At 44.1% G+C, this 27,462-nt stretch overlaps 1 protein-coding gene across 1 annotated transcript in view; it reads right to left on the bottom strand.

Annotated features, from left to right (window-relative positions):
- The window catches only part of MUC16 (mucin 16, cell surface associated), a 143,488-nt gene that overhangs the window by 30,077 nt on the left and 85,949 nt on the right, over positions 1-27,462 (bottom strand). Inside the window, 21 exon segments of the mRNA XM_036282229.1 lie at positions 6,127-6,183; positions 6,409-6,444; positions 6,558-6,730; positions 7,354-7,421; positions 7,688-7,812; positions 9,010-9,060; positions 9,837-9,872; positions 10,315-10,487; positions 12,020-12,087; positions 12,181-12,305; positions 14,115-14,180; positions 14,437-14,472; positions 14,781-14,953; positions 16,563-16,630; positions 16,815-16,945; positions 19,214-19,276; positions 19,494-19,529; positions 20,130-20,302; positions 21,675-21,742; positions 21,837-21,941; positions 25,420-25,547. Of these exon segments, the coding sequence (XP_036138122.1) occupies positions 6,127-6,183; positions 6,409-6,444; positions 6,558-6,730; positions 7,354-7,421; positions 7,688-7,812; positions 9,010-9,060; positions 9,837-9,872; positions 10,315-10,487; positions 12,020-12,087; positions 12,181-12,305; positions 14,115-14,180; positions 14,437-14,472; positions 14,781-14,953; positions 16,563-16,630; positions 16,815-16,945; positions 19,214-19,276; positions 19,494-19,529; positions 20,130-20,302; positions 21,675-21,742; positions 21,837-21,941; positions 25,420-25,547 (1,959 nt within the window).

Genomic DNA, 27,462 nt, shown 5'->3' with positions numbered 1-27,462 from the left:
CCCCTACCTGCTCTGGGGGCCCTACCAGCTTGGACATAAAAGGGAGGGGGTGCCCATGCCCAGGGCTGTTTCTCTGAGGTTGGAGACAGAGTGGGGGCAGGGAGTTGAGGCAGCGGTATGTTCTATTCTACATGTTCCCAACTTTGGCCACATACAGAAAGATGATGGTATCAGGGTGCTATGTTAATGATCCAGAGATGGTGCCTGTATATTAGCCTCTAGGTTATTTGCTTCTTCGCAGCAGAAAGGATCCATTAGCTCTAAAGCTTACCAGGGCTAAACTCAAATTTTTACATGTCCTGTTGTTTTAAACATAGCCCAAACAGTATATTTTAGCCACTTTGAGCCTGCCTGCTCTGCATAGCCTATGAAATTGCAGCACCATCTGATAGCCATGAAGAGGATAAGCCTTGTGCTGATCAACATCCTAAGCCACTGCAGCCCCTCAGAGCTGTCTAACCCTGACCCCACTGGGCTGTTGAATGGCATCGCCTAGACACATAGCCTCTCTGGTCCTCTCCTCCCCTGGATGTCCCCTTGCCCTTCTCTCCATAGTAGTGATCACCATGCCATAACCTCTTTTATTAATTTTTATGTTTTAATTACAATTTACATTCAACATTATTTTGTATTAGTTTTAGGTATACAGCATAGTGGTTAGACAATCATATAATTTACAAAGTGTACTCCCGATACTTCTGGTACCCACTGGCACCGTACTTAGTTATTAAAATATCATTGACTATATTCTCTATGCTGTACTTACATTCCTGTGACTATTTTGTAATTACCAACTTGTACTTCCTCTTTTTTTAAAAAAAAATTTTTTTTTATCCTCATCCGAGGACATTTTTGCATTTATTTTCAGATAGAGCAAGAGGGAGAGAAGGGGAAGAGAGAGGGAGAAACATCGATGTGAGAGTGACACATTGACTGGTTGCCACCCACACAACCCCAACCAGGGCCGGGGACAAATTGCAACCAAGGTACGTGCCCTTAGTGGGAGCTGAACCCGGGTCTCTCTGGTCCGCAGGCTGACGCTCTAACTGCTGAGCCAAACAGGCCAGGGAATTTCCTCTTTTTAAAAAATCCTTACATGAGGATATGTTTTTATTGATTTTAGAGGGAAAGGAAGAGGCGGAGAGAGAGAAACATCCATCAGTTGCTTCCAGTATGCACCCTCCCTGACTGGGGATCAAACTTCAACCTAGGTATGTGCCCTGATCAGGAACTGAACCCATAACCTTTTGGTGTACAGGACTGTGCCCCAACCAAATGAGCCACCTGGCTAGGGCTCAGTTGTACTTCTGAATCTTTTCGCCTAATGCCCCAACCTCTCTCCCTTCTGGCAACCATCATGATTCTTTTTTCAATTTTGTTTGTTCTTTTATTTTGTTCATTGAAGGTGTCTGCTCTGAGGGACCTCCCCTGCATGCCAACCTAAGTGCTGACCAATAAACCTTGTGTGTGCTACACTGCCATCTGGTGATCATATCTTTTCGCTTGCCCAACCCTGAACATCCCTCCAATCCCCTATGCTGGTTAGACAGGCGGAAGAGTAAGTGAGAAATGGATACTTCAAGACCATAGTCTATCTAGGCTTGAGCCAGTTTCTCCCTCTTACCAGGAGAACTTTGAGGACCCTCCTGGAAAGGTTCACCCTGCAATTCCTGATTTGAGGATTTGTCTGAGGGGCAACTTGCCAAATAACAAATTTTCCCTAATTTACTGACTTAATAAAACTCATTTTATGAATAATTTCTCTCAAGTATATTCTTATTCAAGAGTATACTTAGCGGAGACTTCCGGGCAAGATGGCAGCATAGATAAACTCAGTATTGAGTCCTCCCACAACCACATCAAAGTTACAACTAAACTACAGAACAACCATCATTCAAAACTGCCTGAAATCAAGCTGAATGGAAGTCCTACAACTATGGAATTAAAACAGCAGCCACATTGAGACTGGTAGGAGGGGTGGAGGAGGATGGGCTGGTCCCACACCCACGTGTGACGGATAAAAATCAGGAGGACACCTCGGCTGAAAAGGTCCTCTCTGAGGACTGAGGGGTCCCCGTCCCATACCAGGTGCCCCGCTTAGGGTTCCAGTGCCAGAAAGAGAAGTCCCCATAACTTCTGGCTGTAAAACCAGAGGGAACTGAGGCTCAGGGAGGCTGACACGGCTGGAGCCCCAGGCAGCTCCTTAAAGGGTCTGCACACGGACTTATCGGACTCACTCCCTCTAAGCTTGGAGAGGAGGCAGCTCAAGGGGCACTGGAGACACTCAGAGAAGAACTGAGCTGTTTGGCACTGGAGTGAGGGCTGGAGAGGGGGCTTTCTCCGGGACAGACGTGAAGTCAGAGGCCTTTGTTCCTTTGGTGAGCCCTTCCTTGGGGCTGCAGACAGTCGTCATATCTGGGACTCCAGCAACCTGGCTCACACTGGTATCCCTGCCCTTGTGATTCCTTGAGGCTCTGCCCACCCAACTTTCAGGCCTACCCAAGCTGTTGCCAGTTGCTTAACCATAGGATTGGCCTGTCTTGGATCCTGCTTCAGGTTTTCCTAAATTCTTTCAAACAAGCAGGTAGACCCATACCTCTCGTTAAGTAATACACAGAAACAAACACATGGAGGCAGCCAAAATGAGGAGACAAAGAAACAGGTCCCAAATGAAAGAACAGAACAAAACCCCAAGAAAAGAACTAAGCGAAATGGAGATAAGCAACCTAACAGATGCTGAGTTCAAAATACTACTTATAAGGATGCTCAATGAACTTAGTGAGAACCTCAGTGAACTTAGTGAGGACCTCAAGAACATAAAAAAGGACCAGTCAGAAATGACGGATGCACAGTCAGAAAAGAAGGAGGCGTTAACTGAAATAAAGAATAATTTTCACAGATTCAATAGTAGAGCACGTAAATCCAAGAAGCAAACCATTGATTTGGAATATCGTATAAGGAAGCAAAAAACGCACAATCAGAACAGCAAAAAGAAAAAGTAATCCAAAAAAATGAGGATAGTGTAAGAAGCCTCTGGGACAACTTCAAGCATGCCGACATTCACATCTTGGGGGTGCCAGAAAGAGAAGAGAGAGAACAAGAAATCGAAAACCTGTTTGAAACAATAATGGCAGAAAACTTTCCTAACTTGGTGAAGGAAACAGACATAAAAGTCCAGGAAGCACGGAGAGTCCCAAACAAGATGAACCCCAAGAAGCCCACACCAAGACACATCATCATAAAAATGCGAAAGGTTCAAGACAAAGAGAGAATCTTAAAAGCAGCAAGAGAAAAGCAGTTAGTTACTTACAAGGGAATTCCCATAAGGCTGTCAGCTGATTTCTCAAAAGAAACTTTGCAGGCCAGAAGGGAATGGCAAGAAATATTCTGAGTGATGAAAAGCAAGAACCTACAACCAAGATTACTCTATCCTGCAAAGCTGTCACTTAGAATTGATGGCCATATAAAGAGTTTCCCAGACAAGAAAAAGTTAAAGGAGTTCATCACCACCAAACCATTATTATATGAAATGTTGAAGGGTCTTTTTGAAGAAAAAGATAAAATATATGAACAAAATGGCAATGAATACATATCTATTGACAATGGAATCTACAAACAAAATAAACAGGCAGAACAGAAACATTCTCATAGATACAGAGAACATTTTGTTGGTTGCCAGATGAGAGGGGTTTTGGGGGAATGGGTGAAAAAGGTGAAGGGATTAAGAAGTACAAATTCATTGCTAGATTGACAAACCTCAAAGGGAAAGGAGTTGGGGGGTGGGAAGAAATAAACCAAAGAACTTATATGCATAACCAATGGACACAGACAATAGTGTGGGAAAAGGCGGGAGGGGGGTGGGAGTGGGGAGGAGGGGGTCAATGGGGCAAAAATGAGGAACATATGTAATACATTCAACAATAAAGTTTAAAAAAAAGAGTATATTTAGCCCTGGCCAGTTTGACTCAGCTATTAGAGTTGTTAGCCCATGGACCAAAGGGTTGTGGGTTTGATTCCCAGTTAAGGGCATATACCTGAGTTGCAGGTTTGATTCCCAGCCCCAGTGGAGGTGGTGCAGGAGGCAACCCATCAATGCATGTCTCTCACATTGATATTTCTCTCTCTCTCTCCCTCTCACTCTATCTAAAAATCAATGGAAAAATATCCTCAGATGAGGATTAACCCCACCTCCCCAAAAAGTATATTTAAAGCAGGGCTGGGGGTGGGACTGGTATTCAAATTTAGTAGGGTTACTGAAAAACATTGAAAAGATAATATGGGAAGCCTGAGGAATCTGGTTTGAAAAAAGCCACCTATAAAAAAGAGTGACATTTGGAAGAAATTAAAATATGGACTGCATATGAGATGATACCTAAGTATTGTTATTTTATGTCATGTGGTAATGGTACCATGTTGCATCACATAAGACAATGTTCTGATTCTGAGTGATTCTTGTGGAGTTTTTAATGGTGAGATGTCGTGATGTCAGGACACATTCATGGCTCTATCTATGCAGAGTCAGCTCTGCTATAATGCTTGTTTTGAAAACATGTTTTTTTTTGTTGTTTTTTTTTCAGGGTCATGGATATATTAGAGAACAATCTGAACATAATGTACATTTCATGTTTGCTCATGTGTAATGTCATCTGCAAGGCACATGGGAGAAACACTAGTTACATGCAGAAAACTGCACCCAGCTGAACCATAGCTGCAGACGCCACACAAAAGCAGGAACACCACCCAAACCAGCTCAGTCAGTGCCCCTCAGAGCAGCCATGAGAGATATCATACCCTCTCGGGTCTGATATTCTGGTCGATTTCAAGTTACCCTCCTTTCAAACCACCTCACGAGAACTCACAAGCTTCAATCCCTGTGATGACCACTTCCACAAGCAAACATCAGTCCTCTTTCAAGGTAAAGGGCTACATTGTTTGGTAGTATTTATGTATTTCTTAACCACTCAACATATGTAAAACTTCTGTTTTATTAGATTCCTATTTTTTTATGTCACTGACAAGATTTTTGAGTGTTGAGCCCCAATCTTATTATTTTACAGAAGCCCTGTGATTTCCATTGTGTGACTTTGCACAGCATAGGTTAGGATCACCTAGGTCAGGTTATAGCAGAACAAAGTGCAAGAAACAAATAAGACAAAATGTCAGCAACTGGGCCAGATGCATGGAGGCTCCTGGCACCCCCGTCTCAATGTTTTGGCTATTTTTGATAGTTCTCATTATAAAAAGTTGGGGGATGGGACAAACACACACAAATATTTATAAAATGGAGAAACAACATCATGGTCCCTAGACTAAAGTAAATTGCACATCCCTTACCATGTGGCTAAAATGAAATGACTATATGTGTTGACTATAGCCAGAGAGACTACACAGTTGACCCTTGACCAATGCGAGGTTTAGGGGTGCTGACCTCTGTGCAGTTGAAAACTGTATATAACTTTGATTCCCCCAAAACCTAAACTGACTTTTGGTATCTGGAGGGATTTATTCTAGGATTCCCTGTGGCTGCCAAAATCCATGGGTGCTCAAGTTCCCTATATAAAAGAGTGTAGATCAATGGATACAGTCGGCCATCCACATCCGTGAACTGTCAACCACGGATCAAAAACAGTACAGGTATTCCTTGAAAAAATTTCCATATAAGTGAACCGGCATAATACAATGTTGTTTGAGGATCTACTATATGTATTCTCAAGAAACAGATTCATAAATGTATTATTTGAAGAATAAAGTCATATGTATTCAATATATTCACAAAGAATATTCCTCAAAACAAGCTGTTGGTTATGTAGGTAAACTGGGGAATGGATCCTTTACTGATTTGGCTTTGGCAAACTGGCCACTAGGCAAACCTGTTCTCAGTGAGATTCTTCCCAGGTTTGTAAGATGATTTAGAATTCAGGGTCTACCTATAGGTTTTAGAAGCAGGTCACAGACAATGGCTTAGAGCTCTGAGGACTGGGGGTGGGACTGGTATTCAAGAAGTCAGCAGGGGCCTGAATTAGCCTTGGCCTCTCTGGAGTGATGCTACCAACTCCACTCCTCTATGTCCAGTGATTAGACCCAAAAGGAGTGACTGGGAGCCTATTCAGAGAAGGGAATATTTACCTGTGGGACTGGAGAAAGGAGTCAGGATCCCCATAGAAACTGTGGCCACCATAGACACTGGAGAGAAAAAAAACATAAGCTTGGGGTGGGGAGTCATCACCTCACCTTGGAGATACGAGAGGGGGTGGTCACACCTGGGAATTTCTTGGACACTGGTCCCTGTACATTGGAGACTGGGGTGAAGTAGGGATAAGCGTAGGCACAGTCAACTTCTGGTCTCTTCCACTCCTAAGGGCTGGGACTTATGGAGTTGTAGAGACTTCTAAGCCTTAGAATACTCACTGCTGGGGGTGGTTGCCCGGGTCTGGTGGGTGTAGCCTGCACAGATAGGAGAAAGATAAGGTGAAGAGGGGCAGGGATGAAGGAAAGGGGAAAATAAAGATGGAGAATGTGGGACCTGCTGAGATGCTAAAAAGATGGCAGCCACTCACCATTAATGCAGAGACCTTCCTGGTCTAGGGTGTAGGGGCCCAGCTGAGTGACACCATAGGTCAGTCGGCTCAACTCCCAGGACAGCTGTTCCCTGTTCGGCCCAGGGACCACAGGGTCAGGGCGGTGTGTGCAGATGACGTACATTCCAGTGGCTGTCCCAGCCTTCTTGGGCCTAGTGAGGGTGGATAATGGGGCTGACAATAAACGAAGTGATTTCCTAGGGAGGGGTCTGACATTCCTGAGGGCAGGACAAGAAGGAGCCACAGGAAATGAGGAGGCTGGTGGAGAAGTGAGAAGTCAGACTTAGATTGTCTGGGGTCACTGACTTCTGGCCAGCCTGGGCCTTTAAGCAGAGTCAGTGGATGAAAGGATTATTATTAAATTGCAAGGTAGAAACCTGCATCCTCAGGACATGGGGACAGGAGTACTCATACTTGAGACATGTGTACAGCTGGAATTTGGGATTAAAGCAAGTGAAACAGACACATTTGGCTTGAGAAAATCCTGGGGACAGAATTGAAAATCTAAAGGAAATGCCTTCACTGGTCCAAAGGAGGGAAGAGGGAATTCAGAGGATGGTCAGGCTAGGGGTCCAATCCTGCTCATGGGCTCTGTAGAATCTGGGGACAGTTGATAGGGAGGTACAATCAGAAGAGGCATTGGTTCTGGAACAAACGCCTCCTGAATTCCACCTCTGCTGGAGATCTAAACAGGGAGGGCAGGAAGGAATGGGACCAAACTCCTCAGTTCGAGGAGCACCTGAGGCTGCCTTGACTGGCCCTTCCAAGGTCTTACCTTAGCATGGTCAATTTGCAGTCCAAGTAGAGGGGGCCCACAATGCTCTTCTTGAACAAGATTCTGAGCTGTAGAGGAGGGAGAGGGAAGTGAATGGATGGGCAGAGGTGCGATGGATGGGGCTGGAGTTAGTGGGCAGGGCTTTTGCATCTATGGAGACAAAGATGAGGTGGCTGGAGTCTACTTCCACAGGTGTGACTCTGGTAGTGGGCAGGACTTGCCCTGGTGGTTGGGGCAGAGGGATGTGGGCCAGAGTCAGCTTCCACGGATGTAGCAGTGTTAGGTAGGCTAACCTCAGTGCCCGGGGCAGTAGTGAAGTGGGCCAGGCTCTCACCGCGTGCTGCAGAACTCTTTCAGTAGTGTTGAACTTCCAGGAACCACGGTGACCCATGTTCTCCTCATAATTCAAGTTAGTGACAGTGAAGTTGAGAGTGAATGGCACCAGAGCAGGGACAGTGGCTGCAGTGGAGGGGAAAGGAGATGCCCGCCTAGCCCACCTTATGCTCCGTGTGTTAGCTTGGGGTAGCCCACATGTGTGTCATCAAGCACTGGGGAGGGGTATCCACCTCCAAAACTGGCAGTTTCAAAGGGAGGAGATTCCAGATATCAGCATGAACTGAGGGGCACTGAGATAAATATGAAAAGCTGCACTGTGGAGGTAAATTCATCATACAGCAGAAAGCAAACACGTATGACCCTCTGGTTTGCTAAAATTCCAGACAAATATCCTCTTTTCCTGAGTTTCTTTTTTTTTTTTTAATTTCATCCAAATTGTTTCTATGTGATCCACTTATTTATTGGTTTTTAAAATTGTTTGAAGAGACACTTCCACTGTGTTTTTATAGGCCTGGGCCTGTTTTAGGTGTTTTACTTACATTTTAACTCATTTAAGCCTTGAGGTAAACCCTTTGGAGGAAGATAATATTCTTATCTTTATTTTAGATGTTAGACCTAAATCCAAGGGAGGTTAAATAATTTGCCCCAAGTCACACAATCTCTCAATGACAGAGCACAATTTAAACCCTGGCTTTGTGGTTCCAGAGTCTGTGCTCCTAACCCCTCCACCTGGACCACAGGCCACTCCCACCTGCGTGACTGCTCATTCTGGCCAGAGTGAACAGGGATCCAAATGCCTTCATGAGGCCCTAACTGATGAGTATGATAGACGAGTAATACAGGTAACGACAGCTCATCTGGGACCCTCATCAGGGACAATGGGTGTTATCAAAATCTATCATGAGCCATTGGGAGCCCAGGAGTAGAAAGCTGGCCCTCATTTCAACCAGAAAATGCCCAAATCCCCAACCAGAACCTGTAAGAGGGCATTTCTAGGTATACACAGAGCTCATGTGGTTCCCTTGTTTCCTATAAATGAAAACTAAAAACCCTAGAGAAAGAACTACCCCGCAGCACCCACACACCTAATTCACGCAAGGCCACTCTGATTGAAATTCAATACCTATTTATACCATCAAGCTTTTATTGTCTGTCTGTTGGCCTGGAAGCCCATCAAAGACTAGGTCCCTTTCTATTCTGTTTTCTTCTGCATTACTAGGGCCTTTTATACAGTAAGTGCTAAAGGAATACTTATTGAATGAATGAATGAAGAAATGGTCATGGCCCTCCATTGGGGAATTACACAGAGAAAGCTCCTACCTATGGAGACTGGAACTGGGGTCGCTGAAGTTGCTGGGGTGATGGTGGAGGCTATAGCAAGTGAAAAGAAAACACAGTGAGTCAAATATGGTGGAGGAAGGCCTCCCAGCCAAAGAGGGCCCATCATAGTGATGGAGAACTCAAGAAGTTAAACATTTTTTAGCTTCAGATATATGGTTAACAGGCTTGGTAACTAATGAATGTAGAAAGCTATTGTTCCAGGGACTGGAATGTATAATTGGACCTGCCCTGGCTTCAGGAGGCCCACGCCCGAAGGTCTAGAAGTCACCCAGATGGTGTCTGAGCCCTTGTGCTCGAGGGAGAGAACGTCCACCACCCAGGATGCAGATGAAGAATCACTGGTCAGCAGATGAGGGGCTCCTCGGAAAATCGCCAGATTGCAGCTTTTATCCGATTAACCTTTTCCCCTGAATTCCAAACCCTTCACCTACACTTTTTTCTCCTTATAAAAAGGGTCGGCTTGAGATGAGATGAAAGACGGTCTTTTTAGGGTACATAAATCTCATCTTCTCAGATCGCTGGCCACCTGAATAAAGAGCCCGTAACTGTCCAACCCTTGTCTCTACTTATTGGTTCTGGTAGTGACAGATAGCACACTGACTTTTCCGGTTTCAGTGGCGCCTTCAGACCTTTTGTCTGTCTTCAAGCCCATGCCAGGCTTCTCTTTTCTGAGCAACAGAGTGAAGGTGTGAAAAAAAAACAATATTTCCTGACTCTTTTCCTCCCTGGAGAAGTGTGATAAGGATAGCAGAGAGAAGAAATAGGCCCCAAGGCAAAGCAATAGTGGGACCCAAATGAGTACTCACCACTAGGGGTGGAGGGCAGGGCCTGATGGGTGTAACCTGCAGAAATAGAGGGAGAGAGAGGGTGAAGAGGTATAAAAATGGGGGCTGGGAGGAAGTGTCAAGAATCTGAGGCCCATTGAGTGTCTATGAATCCATTTAAGCAGTATTTTTGGAGCACCCTCAAAATAAAGACCCTATAGACAAACCCCAAAGAATGCCACTAGAGCACAGGGAAGAATTTCTATATCAGGTCATCTGTCATCTTCATCCCTCTGCCATCTGTCCCCAACCCCTTTCTCTGAGTGTCTACTCTCTCCATATACCTCTGAAAAAGTTGTGAACGAATGCCTCTTCCTGAGGGAAACAAGCAAAGGTATAGGCCAGTGTGGGACAAGCTCAAATCCTGCCCACACCCCAGAGGGCAGGAGATCCAGAATGTGTGCCATGAGCCAGAGCACACAGTCTGCAATGAAACCCCGACGGCAGCGCATCCACTCGCCATTGACATAAAGGCTGTTCCTGTCCAGTGTGAGGGAGCCCAGCCAGGTGACACCGTGAGTTTCATGGCTCAGCTCCCTGTACAGCTTCTCTCTGTCCAGCCCAGAGCTTGTGGGCTCAGAGTGGTAGGTGCAGATGGCATCCACTCTGGTGGCCGATCCGTCCTTCTCTGGCCTGGGGTGGGGAGGAACATAGGTATGAGAACATATGCAGGACTCATGATGAGGGAGATGGCAAGAGTGAAATATCTAGGAAAGCCCCAAAGCTGAAATACTCTTCCTGAGAAGGCAAAAAATAAAATAGAATGAGACAAACTATTTAAAATTTATTAATACTCAATGGATGAAGAAGGTAGATTAAAACTCAAGTTGACTATTATAAATAGTGCTGCTACAAACATGGGGGTACATATATTCTTTTGGATTGGTGTTTCAGGCTTATTAGGGTATATTCCTAGAAGTGGGATCACTGGGTCAAATGGCAGTTCAATTTTTAACTTTTTGAGGTAACACCATAGTGTTTCCATAGTGGCTGCACCAGTCTGCATTCCCACCAGCAGTGTATTACAGCTCCCTTTTCTCCACACCCTCGCCAACACTTGTTGTTTAATAATTTGTTGATGGCGGCCATTCCGACAAATGTGAGGTCATACCTCATTGTTGTTTTAATTTTTATCTCTCTGATGATTAGTGATGATGAGCATTTCTTCATATGTCTGTTGGCCATTTGTATGTCCTGTTTGGAGAGGTGTCTATTCAGCCCCTCTGCCCATTTTTTAATTGGGTTCTTTGTCAAGCTAAGATCTGGAAACAAGCCAAGTGTCCATCAGTAGATGAGTGGATTAAAAAGCTGTGGTACATGTACACAATGGAGTACTATGCAGCTGTAAGAAAGAAAGATCTCTTATCCTTTGAGATGGCATGGAAGGACCTGGAAAATATTATGCTAAACGAAACAAGCCAAGCAGAGAAAGACAAATATCACATGATGTCACTTATATGTGTAATATATTGAACTAAACAAACTGATGAACAAAATTGACCCAGAGACATAGAGGTGGGGTACAAACTGAAAAACCTCAGGAGGGGTTTTTATGGGGGGAGAGATAAACCACAGAACTTATATACATGTATGCATGACCAATGGACATAGACAACAAAGCTGGGGATGTGGCGGGGGTTGGGGGGTGGGGAGGAGGGTGTCAATGAGGGCAAAAGGAGAAACATCTGTAACAAAAACAAATTAATAAAAAAATAATTTAAAAAAACCCTCAAGTTGGCACAATGTTTGTTTGTCTTTCACGAGCCAGTATCCTGCTGCCCCTTCTAAGACTAGGCCAAAGGGGAAACGTATTCCCATGGGGGCAGCACCAAGATTTTGCATCACCTTTGAGCATCTCAAATGTGCATGCCACAAAAACTGTTCACTTTTGCTTTTTAATATTCCTTAACACAGAATAATTTTGGAAATTACTAAAGTTAACTCCTGGCTTTAACTCCTGGGAGATGTTCTACACCTTGGTTAGGACCAGTTGGAAGACAAAACAGAAGCCAGAGAAACAGGAACTGGAAGGAGGCTCAGCAGATGCAGCATCGCAGGTACCCAGAGCCCGCCACACTGGGCAGGTGGGGAACACACACAGGGTGAAGAACATAAACTGAATTTGGGAGGCATGAGATGTGAGCATCCACTCCTGAGCATCTCACCTGAGTGAGGTCAGTCTGCAGTTGGAATACAGGGGGCCGATGCTGGTGTTCTTGAACAAAGAACAAAGCTGGGGAGAAATAAGAGGGAGGTAAGCGGGAGAAGGGGAGGGTGCTGGCCAGGGGTGAGGAGACGTAGGCAGCAGGCATCTCAGGGCTCTTACAATGGGCTGTAGGACCTCTTCTGTCATGTTTAACTTTGCAGATCCTGGATGTCCCATGTCTGGCACGTATGGCAGGTTTGTGATGGTAAAGTTGAGGGTAAATGGAACCAGGGTAGGGCTTGTTGCTGCAACTGAAAGGCAGATGAGAGGACTTATCTTGAGTCCACTAAGATTCTCTGTCCAGTCCAGCCTGCAGCCTCTGAGCCCTCACACATATGGGCTCTGATTTCTGAACCAGAAGGCTCCACCCAGCTTGGTTCTTACTTCAAAGCAGGCAAGGTCCACCATGTAAACCATACCCAATGCTCTCGGCATCTGGAATTGGTTCTTCTCCTAGGAACTCTGATTTGGAGGTCCCTAATGTGATACCAAGACTTAATTGGGCTGGTATGTGACCAGACTCATAACACAGGTTTCTAGTTACAGTTTTAGTTCGTTCGTTCATTCATTCGTTCGTTCGTTCATTCATTCTTTCAGTGAATATTTATTGATGCATGAAGCATCACATCAAATTATGTGCCATCACCACTGGACACATATATTTCTAGTTAGCAAAATAGAATTTATGTCAATTATAACAATAGAGGGAATTTAATACAAAAATACTGGAAGGGTAACACAGAGAGAGATTAGCAAAATCAAGAATCCCCCAGCCCCATAGAGCTAATGAGACAAAGAAACAAAAGTGTCACACCAGAGATTGCTGAGGCCATGGAGGGCTCACAGCCCCTGCTGGAGATGCTACATAAAGCAGAAGAGAGGGAGGTGAAGAAATACCCTGGCTCTTCTCCTGCCCTGCCCACCACTGTTCTACCAATGCTTCCTATTCGCTGAACCTCACAAGTAACTAGTTAGCAACGATAAGCACGCTTGGATCAAACTGGTGTTCTCACTGATGACCCAACTGAACCTGAGCTGAGAACTTCCAACTCACAGATGCCTCCCAGGAAAACCAAAGAGCCTCTAACCCATCATCTAGGGACCTAATTTCCCTGAATTCTCCCTGGAATTCTGTGACAACTCCAACTGACATGTGAGCGACTGCCTGGGGTATTCTGTTGATAAGGACTCTGAAGCTGTCTTGAGCTCAGAAAGAATGGATGCTATTATCATTTAGTGATGTCAGCCATAGATGAGTGGGAGTACTCACCCAGATGTCATACATCTATACTGGGTAAAACCTGACAGAGACATTATAGACTAGAACCAGGAAAGAAAAGGAGGGTTTCCCACATCACGAGGAATCATACTTCATTTCTTTCTTTCCTGGGACAATGTACATATTTCCTCTAGACCGACCATGAGCAAGTCACGGCAGTGGACACTAGGCGCACAAAGGAGAAAGACACAGTTGCTCCATACAGCAGGTTTACTTAATAGTGAGGTCAACAGAAATAAACAATGTTCAAATACAGAGAACATGCAAAAGTGTGCAATATATTTATTTTTAAAAATAAGCAACAGGATTTAAAGTGAGTGATAAATAAAAGATTTTTATGCCTTTCTTGCCTAATAAAAAGTTTTTAAAAGCACATTAAATAATACTAGTTAGATACTGAGCATATTACTTGGTCCATATTCAGTACTCAGTAACGTCAGATATTGTGTTATCTTTTGATGCTCACCATGGTCACATCACCATCACCATCTTTATTATCATCACATTATCATTAAAATCATCATCAGAAGAATCACAATATATATTCTTATATCACAAGGATATAAGCTCTATGAAGGCAGATATTTTTTAAAAGTTCATATTCCTTGCTGTGTCCCCAGGGCCCAGGATAGAGTAGGTGCTCACGGAAGTTTGTTGATTGACTAATTATTGCTAGATTTACTGTGACTTTCCATCTTTATTTGAGTGAATGATGTCAGAGACGTTCGCACTCACCAGGCATACTCTAACAGATGTGCCATTGACCGGTGCTTACCTGTGGGGCTGGGGAAGGAAGATGGGGTCTCAGAGGTCTCCAAGTCAACTGTGGAGGTCCCAGGAGCTGCAGAAAAGCCTTGTCAGTGGAAGCAGAAAGGCACTCACATGGCAGAAAGCCCAGCAGGAGCTATTATTTACTGGGCTTTCTCCATGTGGGGCTTGAGCTGGATTCCCTCTAGAACTGGGGGAGAGGGGAAATAAATAACTCATGCCCTCCCAGGAGCTCCTTCCCTCCTGGAGAGGACACAGTGGGCAGGAGGAGGGGTCAGCTCCTCCCCTGCCTGGTATGGGGGGCTCTGGGACATCAATTGCCTACTCACTGCTGGTGATGAGTGTGGAGCTCCGATGGGTGAAACCTGTAGCAAGAGTGGGGGAGACTAGTGGGTAAGGTTAAGAAAAAGGAGGGGGACCAAGTATGGGTCAGGGCTACCCTGGTGCAATACTCATGGGGCAGGGGCTATTGGGGATTCTCCATCATCAGTACTTTCACATAGGAAAGAAGGCCCTGAGGGTAAAGCCAGTCCAAGATAAAGAACAAACCATGAGGTCCACATCATTCAGAGTGCTTGGCCAAGACCCTAAGGGCCAGACAGGAAGTGTGATCTCAAGTCAGAGGGCAGAGGCTGCCCAGTAAGAAGGAAGAGAACACATCCCAGCTGCTCACCATTGACATAGAGACTGTCCTTCTCCAGCATGTAGGGTCCCAGCTTCGTGATGTCATGGGTCAGCCGTCTCAGCTCCCAGTATAGCTGCTCTCTGTCTAGTCCAGGGCCTTCGGGGTCAGGGCGATGAGTGCAGATGATGTCCACTCTGGTGGCTGTCCCATCCTCCTCAGGGCTGGGTGAGAACCTCCACATGGTTGGTCCAACTATCTCTCCATCATTCATCCTTCCCTCCCTCTTTTTGCCAGCCCCTAAGACAGGAGCTTGGGAAACTCTAGTTAATGAGGAGTCTGCTCCCTTTAGGAAGATAACCTCCATAAACAAGTAACTAGAAAACCACAGGACTCCAAGCCTCTTGCATGCTTGGGAGAGAAGCCTCTGAAAGCACTGGATGTGTGACAGACACGGATGAGGCACTCTTGGTGGGGGTGCACAATCCTGGAAGAGGTGAATGAAGCCAAGGCAGCCACGTCCTGCCACAGGTCTTGACCGACACAGCAAGGTGCTTAGGGTCAAGCTGAAATGGGTGGAAGTGGCCCCAGGACAGATGACCACTGAACGACCAGTGACATTTTCCTTCAGAGCATTGGAGTTTTCAAATGGCGGGATCAGAAGGCTAAAGTTACCCTCTCGAGATCCTATGGACCAGCAGGGCTGGAACATTTCTAAAGCAACTCAAAGAACTAAATGGCCTGAGAGAGATGCCTTTTTGTTAGTCTGTCGGCACGCATGGCTTGTCCAGCAAAAGGCCTCTGTGCATCAGCAGCCATCTCCAGACAGAAAGGGGCTCCCACGCCAGGGCCATGGATGAAGCACCTTTCACAACAACTACCATTTATCGATTAAATACTTACTATGCAGCAGGCCCAGCATTTTGTACTCATCATCACTCATTTAATCCTCAAAGCATCCTTATGGTCTGTATTGCTCAATTTCCACAATTTTTATTACACCCATTATAGTACATATTATATATGACACAACTGTATATAATGTAAATATAATACACATACATAAATATATGTTTAACGTATATGATATATATTTACTTATATTTTGTTATTGTATTATATATTGTACATATATAAATTATATGTTATACCTGTTATACCTATACCTAATATGTAATATATATACATATATTTTAACTAACTTATACAGATTATACTGTTGATAATGTATATTAGGTATTATACCAGTGTCGCCCCATTTCCACCACAGGCTGGAATGTCCAGGTGCCCTTTCTAGCCCTTTTTAGGGGATGGTGTCTGCCTAAACCCCCAGCCGTCTCTGGGCAGGGCAGACTCCTTTCAGCTGAGTCCAACCCATTTAGGAGCACATTTTCTCTCTGTAACAGTAGGTTTTCTTCCCCTCTTAGATGCTCTGGGCCAGTTCTTGAGAGAGGTTGTCAGACTGGCATTTTCCACACCCTGCAAGGTCATAATGGGGCTGCGGAGACAGTGCTGCTTGAGGGCCAGGAGTTTGGATCTACAACCCCGAAAGCTGGGCCTTCTCTGTGAGACCTGCACAAGCTACTTTATCCCTCTGAGCCTCAGTTTCACCTTCTGCTCGTGCTTCATGAAGCTGTTGGCAGGACTGATGAGATTAGATGTAAAGTACCGTGCCCTGGGTCTTAGTAATTATCAGATGCTCTTCTTGTTGTTGTAGGTATTTTTGATGCTTAGAATCATGGGCAGTGTTCTTACAAATATGGACAAAGTCATAGAGTCCATAAGGTGGGGTCCCAGAGCCCAGCTGGGCTGTGTTCTTGGGTAAGGTCTCACCTGAGCAAGTCTAGTCTGCAGCCTGCATGGCGTAATTTCAGACTGCTGTTCTTGAACACAGATTTGAGCTACGAGAGAGGAGAGGGGAGGGGAGGAACCACTGTGGGAGGCTAGGAGGAGCTGGGGCATTGGAGAGGTGAATAGGGTAGAGGTGGTGAAGGTGGGGGCGTAAGTGGGGTAGGCAGGGCTGACTCTAGTGGGTAGGACAGGGGTAAAGTGGGTGATGCTTGCATTAGTGGGTGAGGCTCTCACTAGACCCTGCAGGATCCTCTCTGTGGTGCTGAATCCCCTGGAGCCTGGTTGCTGCATGTCCTCTTTATAGGGCAGGTTGGTGATGGTGAAGTTGAGGGTGAATGGCACCAGGAAAGGGATGGCTGCTGCAGCTGGGGGAGGAAAAGGAGGTACCCGAGTTAGAGCTGACTGGGCTCTCAGACAACTTCTGGGGGCTGAGATGAAGGGCCCAGATCTGAGGAAGCAGGGATTTAAAGTAGATGGGTACCTTAGGGCCAAAGACAGAAAGCTCTACAAACCAGAAAGCAAGATGCTGATAAATGCAATAGCATGCACACCCATTAGAATGGCTGTTATTATTTTTAAATGGAAAATAGCCCTGGCTGGTGTGCCTCAGTGGTTAGAGCATTGGGCTGTGGACCAAAGTGCCATGGGTACGATCAAGGGCATGTACTTGGGTTGCAGGTTCGATTCCCAGCCCTGGTTGGGGGACATATGGGAGGCAACCAATTGATGTGTCTCTCTCACATTGATGTTTCTTTCTCTCTGCCTCCCTGACCTCCCTTCCATTTTCTCTAAAAATCAATGGAAAAATATCCTTGGGTGAGGATTTAAAAAAAAAAAAAAAAAGAAAGAGTAAGCATTGCTGAGAAGGTGGGGAAATTGGAGCCCTCATGCATTGTTGATGGGAATACCGGTGGATCGGCTATAGAAATCGGTTCCTCAGAAAGTTAAATTGAGGATTACCATATGATCCAGCAATTTCACTCCTAGGCATATACCCCAAAAAACTGAAAACAGGAACTCAGATACTTGAACAAAAATGTTCATAGCAATTGAACACTATAGTGAAAAGGTGGAAACACCTAAGTGTCCATAAACAGATGAATGGATAAACAAAGGTGGTCCATTCATGCAATGGAATAGTACTCAGCTATAAAAAGGAATGAACTTCTGATACATGGTTTGCTATGGGTAAACCTTAAAAACCTAATGCTAAGTGCAATAAGCCAGACACAAAACAACACATATTGTATAATTCCCCTTACGTAAGGTAGCTAGAACAGGCAAATTCATAGAGACAGAAAGTAGAATAGAGGTTACTGTGGGCTAGGGGAGGGGAATGAGGAGTTGGTGTTTAATGGGGAGAGAGTTTCTGTTTGAAATATTGAAAATATTTCAGTGGTAATAGACAGTGGTAACAGTTGCACAACATTGTGAATATGCACTTAAAAGTGGTTAAAATGGTGAATTCTATGTTGTTTTCAAATCCTCTCTTAGCCCCGCAGCAGCATGAGACCAGGGGCCTGTTACTCAATATGTGTGATCCTCTCACTCTTTAACTGTAAAATGAGGAGAATCATACTTTGTAAGAAAATTATGGAGGTTAAATGATTGTTAAAAGAGTTAGTACATTTCAAGGGCATTATGCTGAGTGAAAAAAGCCAGTCTCGATAGGTCGCATGTTGTATGATTTCATTGATATGACATTCTCAAAATAACAAAATTGTAGACATAATTTTTAGATTAGTAGTGTCCAAGAGTTGGGCTGGATGGATGTGATTATGACAGAGCAGCACAAAGGAGATTTTTGTGGAGATGAGACCATTTTGTACCTTGATTGTGGTGGTGGTTACTAAAGTCTACATATGTGATAAAATGGTGAAGAACTACATGCATACACACACACATGAGTACATGTAAATTGTGACATCTGAAATCTGAGTTCTGTAGGTTTTAACAATGTCAAATGACTTCCTGGTTTTGACATTGTACCATAGTCAAGTAAGATGTTAATCATGGAGGAGAAACTGGGTGAAGAGTACAGGAATCTCTGCATTTATTTTATTCTTTTATAAAAGAATCTACATGTATATCAAAATGAAAAGTTAGAAATAAAAAGAAGAACAGCATGGGGCCTGGCATGTAGTAGTGCCAAACAACTATGAAAGATGGTTATCTTTCATAGTTATTATCAACTGTAACCGCTTGTTTAATTTCAGTCTCTCTCAATACACTAAACTGGGTGAGGGGAGGGACCACACCTGACTTATCATCGTATCCCCTCTGCCTAGCACAGAACACATGCTCAATAATATTTGTTGAACTAACTATTCTGGTCATTCCAGTGCTAGGTGTTGTTATATACATTTTCATTTAACTTTCACAACAACCTTATGAAGTATTTCTCCCATTTGTCAGGTGAGGAAACTGAGGCACCAGAGGGTAAGTAAATTTCTCAAGGTCAACAGCTGGAGAGATGAGGAGGTCACATTCTCTGCTCTTGAGGAGTGCAGAGCAGAGCAGAGCAGAGGGTGCCCATGGTAGCTCCAGCTTCCCTAAACAGCAACTTTTTTCCTGCAATTCCCAGGTCCCAGCGTTGAGGCTTCCTAGAAGGAGCTGGAAGACACGTCACCTACCTGTGGAGCTGAAGTGGGCTGGCACCGGCGAGGTCCTTGGGAAGAACATGGAGGTCACTGTAGCTGAAGAGAAATGGTCTGGGGTAAGAATGGGGACCCTGAGTGTGGCGTGGATGACTCTGTGCATCTTTCCTGTCCAGTCCAAGCCACTGATGTAGAGGGGGTGAGTGAGTCAATTGGGTCCTCTGGCTTCCTCTCCTACCAAGGCCCTGGGGGGTGGAATCAGTTGCTGTCCACAGGGGGCCTGGAGCACCTGGTCATCAGGGCCCTGAGTACTCACCACTGGGCATGGAAGCTACGGTCTGATGGGTATAACCTGAAATGAGAAAAGGAGCCAGTACTAGGATATAAGCAGGGGAGAAATGTCCAAGATACAGGCTGAGGACCACAAGCCCCTACTCCAAATGGAGACTTCAAGTCTACACGGTTCAACAGTAATCATTCAGGGGCAATTATATCTTGTTCCTAAAGGGCTGAGAAAACAAAGACCTAGTCCCTGCCTTCATGGGCTTGCATTTATTTGGGAAGATATATATACCAACATTTCTAGAGCATTGGTTTTCTGTGTTTCTCAGACTCTAGAAGGGATTTTGAGATTTTGGCAGGGAGATAGATAAATAACCAGACTCTTGACTCTCCATTAGCTTCAGGAAGAGGGGTATCATCAATCATCTGTCTGTAGAAAAGTTTTTGTACCCCAGACAAGTATACAAATCACCTCTCTGGAATGCATAGATGCCAAAGAAAGAGAAGACTTTGCAAACTGGAGGGTCTATGGGGTCCTTGAATCATCAAATGGAATTGCTTGGGCAAAAGACTTCTCGTAGGATGGGTACTGTGGCAAACTGGAGAGTCCACATCCCCTCTGGGATGCAGCTTCTCAGCTTCAACCTATGGTTACAAAAAGCATGCTCACCATTGACGTAGAGGCTGTCTTTGTCCAGGGTGAAGGAGCCCAGCTGGCTGACACCGTGGGTCCTATGGCTCATTTCCCAGTACAGCTGCTCTCTGTCCAGCTTAGGACCCATGTGGTTAGAATGGTATGTGCAGACAGTATCAATTCCAGTGGTGGTTCCATTTTTCTCAGGCCTGGCAGGGAGGGTACACAGTGATGGGGAGGTGGGGACTCCAGGTCAGGGCCCAGAGAAGCAAGAGGACTGGTGGGCTCCTGAAAGGGCCCTGGTGCTGGGGGAAGGCTGGGAATCAATTGCATAGCCAAGGCCCCTGAACACAGAGGATATAGCATCCCATAATGTTGATATTTGTGCTAAATTTTAAAGTGAAAATCATAACAAGGCAACATATACCTTAACAACAGAAGCACAACAGAGAGGGTAGAAGGAAGGCATCTGAGAAATAGATAAGGTGAAAAAAGGCAATGTCAAATTGCTTAAATCCCAGCTCTGCTGCTTAATTCCTGGGGGATTCTGGGTAAGTCTGTCAATCTCTCTGGTTTATTCTTTTCATCTTCAAATGAGGTAATAGTATAGACCTCACAGCACTAAGTACTAGTAAGTGCTCAATAAAAGGCAGCACTTTTTGTTAAGTATTAAGAGAGTCAGCGTCCTTGGCATGAATGGACTTCGCAATGACTGAGCATTCTGAAGGCAACACTGAGGTCAAGCAGCCAGCCTAGGCTGGGGGTGGGGGTGAGGCTGTGTGGTATTCCAGAGCCAGAGAAGTCTCAGGGCCAGTAGAAAGGTAAGATAATAGCATCATGGCTGAGGGACCATGGTGAGTATCTTTGGAGCTCTGGGCATTCCATCCTCAGACAAAAGGTCACACGTGGCAGACTCCAATAAAACTATAACCATTGTGCTTTATTGCTTAATAACCCCCCTAGGGGTGGGCAGATATCCCAAGTCCACCTCTGAGTAGTCAGGATTTGGTCATTGCTGAGGAATAACAGGAAAAGGGAAGGCTTACTAGGAATTACAGGCAGGCCAATTATTAGCCTAGAAAAGAAAATCATGCATACAGTACTCTAGAACAAGGTTTCTCAACCTTGGTACCATGGACATTTTGGGTCAGATAATTCTTGGCCCTGGGAGACTATCCTGTGCCTTGTGGGATATTTAGCAGCATCTCTGGCCTCACTCACTCTAGACTAGTAGCAAACCCACCCCTGAGTAGTGACAACAAAAAAAAATTCTCCTGACATTGCCAAATATCCTCTGGCAGCAAAATCACTCCTGGTTGAAAACTACTGCTCTATTGGGATGAAGCTGACTTGACTGGCATGTTGATTTTTCGATGAGTTCCAGAAGAAAGATCTTTCTGAAAAGTTCAACCTTACCTTCTGGCAAGGAAAGACTATGAAGATTCTCCATTTTATGATCAGGGAGACAGTGTGAGACAGACTGGAGGCTGGTGGTCAGCTCTCCTTGGGATAGTGGGTGCAGGACGTTAGGGTCCAGCTTGTGGTCGCCCCCCCCCCCACATTGCCTATTCAAGTTCTCACCTGAGCAAGGTCAATCTGCAGCCAAAGTAGAGGGGCCCAATACTGCTGCTCTGGAATAATGGTTTGAGCTGGGGATGAAAGAGAGGAGGGTGAGCAGATGGGCCGAGGACCTAGGCAGGACAGAAGTAGACATTGGAAAGTGGGTATTAGAGGGGTTCTCACCAGGCGATTCAAGATTCTCTCCATATTATTGAATATCTCAGATTCCGGATTCCCCATGCTCTCTGTGTAGCGCAGGCTGGTGATGGTGAAATTCAGGGTGAAGGACTCCAGAGAAGGGCTCACACCAGCATTAGGAAAGGAAGAAGGGAGATTTATTATGAGCTGTGGCTGGGATAGCTATGCTGGGCCCAGGGTGGTCACTCTGGCCTCAGTGTCCAGCCCATTGGGCCTATGATGCCCCTCCTGTGTCACCATGGCATCCAGCCACACTTAGAAATGGGGAGGCAGCGCTGTACTGGATGGATAATTTTAGCTGGAAAAAGAACCTCAACTTTTCAGCCTAATGTGTCGAAAGAGAAGCAGCTTACTGGTAGACATTTTGGTGGAAGAGAAGCATAGCCAGTTGTTTGAACCCTGGGGCATAATTTTCTACAGTCTTTTGACTTCACTATGAGGGAATGTACAACTGCTGAGTGGTCAAGGCTGTTCCTCCCATGAGAGTGACCTCTGCCTCAACTTCATCAACCTTCTTTGCAGAGTGAATATTAGATGGAGTGATCATTTCTGGTTTTCCCTGAACAGTCATTTGGCTCTTGTGTAAATATTAATTCAACCCCCACCCCCCACCCCCGTTTCTTTCTTAAAAGTGTCCCAGTATGGAAAACAAAACAAAACAAAAAAAACACCTAGTCACCTAGGGGATAGAGTATGAAGAATCAAAAGGCCAGAGGTCTGAGCTGGGTGACTGTACCCTCTACAAATCGAATCTGTGGAGCACCAACTGTGTACCAGCCTTCACACTGAGCACTTTACTTGCAGCATCTCAGTTGACCCTCATCACGGTCCTGATAGGTCAGTGTTACCAGTTCCACTTTACATATAGGAAAACTGAGGCTCAAGGAAAGTAAATTTTACCCTAGTCCCACAGATAAAGAAATGGCACAGCTATGATGCCTTTTTGGCTCAGAAATAGTTATCTTTCCAATTGTATGCACATGTTCATTGCAACATTGTTTACAATAGTCAAAAGGTGGAAGCAAACCAAGTGTCCATGGATGGATGAGTGGATAAACAAAATGTGATATATTTATACAATGGAATATTATTTAGCCCTACAAAAGAAGAAAATTCTGACACATTCTAAAACATGGATACACCTTGAGACAGAAAAGGACAAATACTGTATAATTCCACATTCAGTATTGTATGAGGTCCCTAAAGTAGTCAAATTCATAGAGACAGAAAGTAGAATGGTAGTTACCAGGGGCTGAGGGGAGAGGGCAATGAAAATTATTTTTTTAATGGGTACAAGAGTTTCAGTTTTGCAAGATTAAAAGGTTCTGGAGATTGGTTACACAACAATGTGAATATACTTGACGCTATTGAAATGTACACTTAAAATGGTAAATTTTATGTTATGAATATTTTATCATAGTCAAAAAATTTAAAACAATAAGATGCATAAAAAATAGAGGGTTTTAATTTTTTTCTTAAAAAACTCTTTTCTCTAATACATTTATTGAAGTCAGGTCCCAGTGATGGAGCTGTTTGTGAGGGTGAGGGCATAGGTAGATAAAGTTGATAGAAATCTCATATTTCTGACAAAATAGAACTAGGAATGGGGCTCCTGTGGACCAAAGAGGAGAGAGCTTATTACCTGCTAAAACAAACAAATAAAAATAATAATAACATTCCCAAGAAGATAACAGGACCCAGAGTATACACAAGCATAATTCACAATATCTAGCATACTGTCCAAAATAATTTGACTTAAAAGAACCAGAAAAAATATCTATCTTGTCCTTGAGGGAAAGACAATTAACATGCAAACTCTAAGGTGACCCAGATACTGGAATTAGTAGACTTCAATGCAGCTATTATAACTATGCTCTATGAGGTAAAGGTAAACAAACTTAAAATAAATTTAAAGAAAGAAGTTCTCAGCAGAGGAAGACAAACAAACAAACAAACAACAAAAAAGAATCAAATGGATGTTGTAGAACTGAAATATACAGTATCTAAGATTTAAAAAAATCACTTGATGGGCAGAATAGAGATGACAGAGAAAAGGGTTGATGATTTTAAAGATATATTTAGAAATGATCAAATATGAAGAATGAGAAGAAATTAATTTAAAAATAAACAGACCCTCAGAGACTTGTGGGGCACTATTATTCATTGGAGGGCCAGAATGAGAGAAAGAGATTAGTACAGAGAAAAGTTAATAAAATAGTGGCTGAAACTTTCCCAAATTTCTTGAAAACCTACATTTTCAGATTCAGAAACTTAGAATATGCCAAGCAGTATAATCTCAAAGAAAACTGTGCCCAGACACATCATAGTCAAACTTCTAAAAATCAGTGATCAAGAACAAATCTTTAACGCATCTAGAGAAGAAAATGACATCATTAATCATGGAATGACTTGGTCTATAGCACATGCCACATATTTTAAAGCCTGCAGGAGTAAGGCATGCTACATAAATGGCTCAGTGGATCAGGGTGGGCAGTCAGGAAGTGAAGAATGGGCATCTCTTTAAAGCATATAAAACATCTGCAGTGTCATGACTTACAAAATATAGGTCTGAAGGTAAAATTCAAATTATGGGACATCAGTTGTTATCCCATAACTTCAGACTCACACAGCAGGATGAGGGTTAGGGATACCCAGCCTAGGTCATGACATAAGCATGTAAAAGACCCAGAGACTCAATTTTTAAAATATATCTTAAGTGCAGAGGTAAGGCAGGCTTCATGGCATAAATCAAGCCCCTGTATTAGGTTCCTGGAAACTCAGATGCCCTCAGACCCACATCTGGGCAAGACAAGGAGACAAAGCAAGATTCAAATTTATGACTAAGTTCTCGATTGATTTTCTGGATATTTAAAGAAAATCCACAAAGGGGAAGTATACAGAGATTGCTATATTCTTTCATTCATCTAATTTACAAATATAAGGTGAGTGCCTACTAGATGCTCAGCTCCAGGGTGGCAAATACATAAAGACTAAGTAAACAAAAGTGGTAGTAAATTCCATGAAATAAGTACTCATGGTGATATGATAGAGAAACAAGGTATGTATTCAGGAGAAGTGCTACTTCATACAGTGGCCTGGGAAGGTCTTTCAGTGAAGGTGATGGCGGGGCTGAGATTTGAAAGACAACAGGTGCCAGGAATAGCTGATCTTCAGGAAGGGCCAGTATAAAGGCCAGACAAAGGTTAGGACACTAGAAGGACAGACAAATATCTGATGTGGCAGTTTACAGAGTGATGGAGAGAGCGAGGGTACAGGCTGAGGCTGGGTGGTCAATAGGGACCAGACCACACAGAGGTCAAGTTTTGCAGAACTCAGAGAGCAGGTTGTGACCTGTAGAGCTGAGAATGGGTGATAGAGGCATGAAAGACTCTGGAGAGAATGTAGACATCACTGAAGATGAGCAAAAATTAAACATGGGGAAAATAATTGAGTCTCATCTTGAAGAAATATGGGGCAGAAGCCATTTGCTGGACTTTGAGCTTCTATTTTGACTCAGAGCCAAGGCCGTGGGTGGGTTCAGGGCTGCTGTGAGGCTGGGGATGGACACTTTGGAGGGGACATTAGGAGCTTTCTCCTGAGGAGTGCACTGTGGGGAATAAGGGTTGGCTGGACATTGAAATTTCAGATTTGAATACTCACTGCTTGTGTCAGGGGTCCAGTTGTGACGGTTATAACCTGCAGGTAGGGAGAAAAGAGTAAAGAAGTACTGTTGGATGGGTGGGATTTAATAGTTGGCAGACCCAGAAATGAAATTCATTAACAACATTTTGAGATTCATAAGTGAACAATAATGGCTACATTTCATTGGGTACCTTTATGTGCTTTGTCCTTTGAAGATAGCAATGAACATCATCACCCTTACTATTGCCAAAATAAAAATACAATATAACTTATTGGGAATGGACTATGCAGCAGAAATAATGCTGAACACATTACAAGGGTAATGGGGCAAATTTGTGAACAAATATGTGTTCCAAGCCTCTGTGGTCTCTCAGTCCTTTAAGGTAATTGTTCGCAACATTTTATGATAGTATGATTTTATTTTTCTAGCTTAGTTTCTGGATTTTTGTGTTGTATATTAGAGGCAATTGCAGCATAAGAGAGTTATGTGAAGGGGAAAGTGTAGTGAGATGATGGGCAGGGCGTGTGCATGGGCTGGGGAATGTTAGAGAAAATTTGGAAGTGGGGTTGGATGGTAAAAAGGAGGAGCGACTTGGAGGTTGGGTGGATGGTGTAAAACTTGGAGCATGAAAGAAACTGGGGAAAGAGAATTTTTCATGAGTGCTTCTCTGGGTCACGGATTGCATCTCCTTTGATGCTCTGTGAGAGATGTGAGTAAAGACTGGACCTAGGGGAGTCTCTTGGGTTATTGCTGACGGCTCTCATTTAATTTTCAGGACAATCCTGCCTGGTATGTATGCTTATTCTATGAACGGGACATTAGCTCCTATAGAGTTTACATGACTTGTTCAGCAATACACAAAACAGAGATCTGTCACTCACCAAAGTCCCATACTATTAACCACTGCTTTAAGTCAGTCCCAATCATGGAGTTCAGTCTGCTACAGACACAGAGCAGGGTGTGCTGTTGTTAATGCAAATAGATATTTCAAACTACAAAGGAAAGGAATTCCGAGCTGATACAGAGGGTAAATAACTAATCAAGCACTAGGTTGGACTGTTGGGCCAGTGGTGACTAACGGCCCTTCCTGTCCTCAGATTTGAGACTTCCTCTGCCTGAATAGTCTGCAGTGCTGACTTGTGATTAGGAACTTGGGGTTTAGACCCAATACCGGGTTCGAGTGTGGACTTGGCCAGTGCATTATGGCTGGATGACCTTGTGCAAATGACTTCCTGTGGAAATGCATGATGGTTCTCTAAAAATGAGTGTTATAACTCACAGGGTTTAGAATAAGATTAATAGGCAATAATATAAATAAAAATATTGTCACAATTCCTGGCACATAAGAACCTTTTGGTGAGAAATGGCCACTATTATGGTTATTCTTGGCATTAGTGTTGCTGTTAGGGGCATTGTTGCCAACAGTTATGATTCATGGTGTACTGGCTATGTGTGGTGGTGTTTCATGGACAGTTTCATGAGTGTCATTGTGGCTGGCCCATGGAAACTGAGAAAACTGCTATTAAGTTGATGGAGAGAATGAGGTAGAGTGAGGGCTGAACTCGGCACCCACTGGGGCAGGCTTAACTGCAGGGCTGTGTATGGCCTCCTTCTCTCCTTCTCTCCTTCTCTCTCTCTCTCTCTCTCTCTCTCTCTCTCTCTCTCTCTCTCTCTCTCTCTCTCTCCCCCCTGCATGCTCCTCTTGGATTCCAATAGGACGAGAATCATTTCTTTCCATGTGGTGAAAAAGAAAAGAAAATCAACCTCCTGTGGTGTGTTAAGCATTATAAAATGAGCCCCCAGGAAAATGCTAGGATTGTACCAGTGCTGTGAATCTGTGTACAGCAATTTCTCACCCTCAACATTGTTGACATTTTGGTTTAGACAATGTTTCATGGTGGGGGGCCGCCTTGTGTTTTTTTTGTGTGGGATCTTTCCTTTTTTGTTTTTGTTTTTTAATCTTCACTT

Source organism: Molossus molossus, unplaced genomic scaffold (genome assembly GCF_014108415.1).
Source record: "Molossus molossus isolate mMolMol1 unplaced genomic scaffold, mMolMol1.p scaffold_m16_p_4, whole genome shotgun sequence".
NCBI classification, from domain to species: domain Eukaryota; kingdom Metazoa; phylum Chordata; class Mammalia; order Chiroptera; family Molossidae; genus Molossus; species Molossus molossus.
This window is presented reverse-complemented; position numbering and strand designations above follow the sequence as displayed.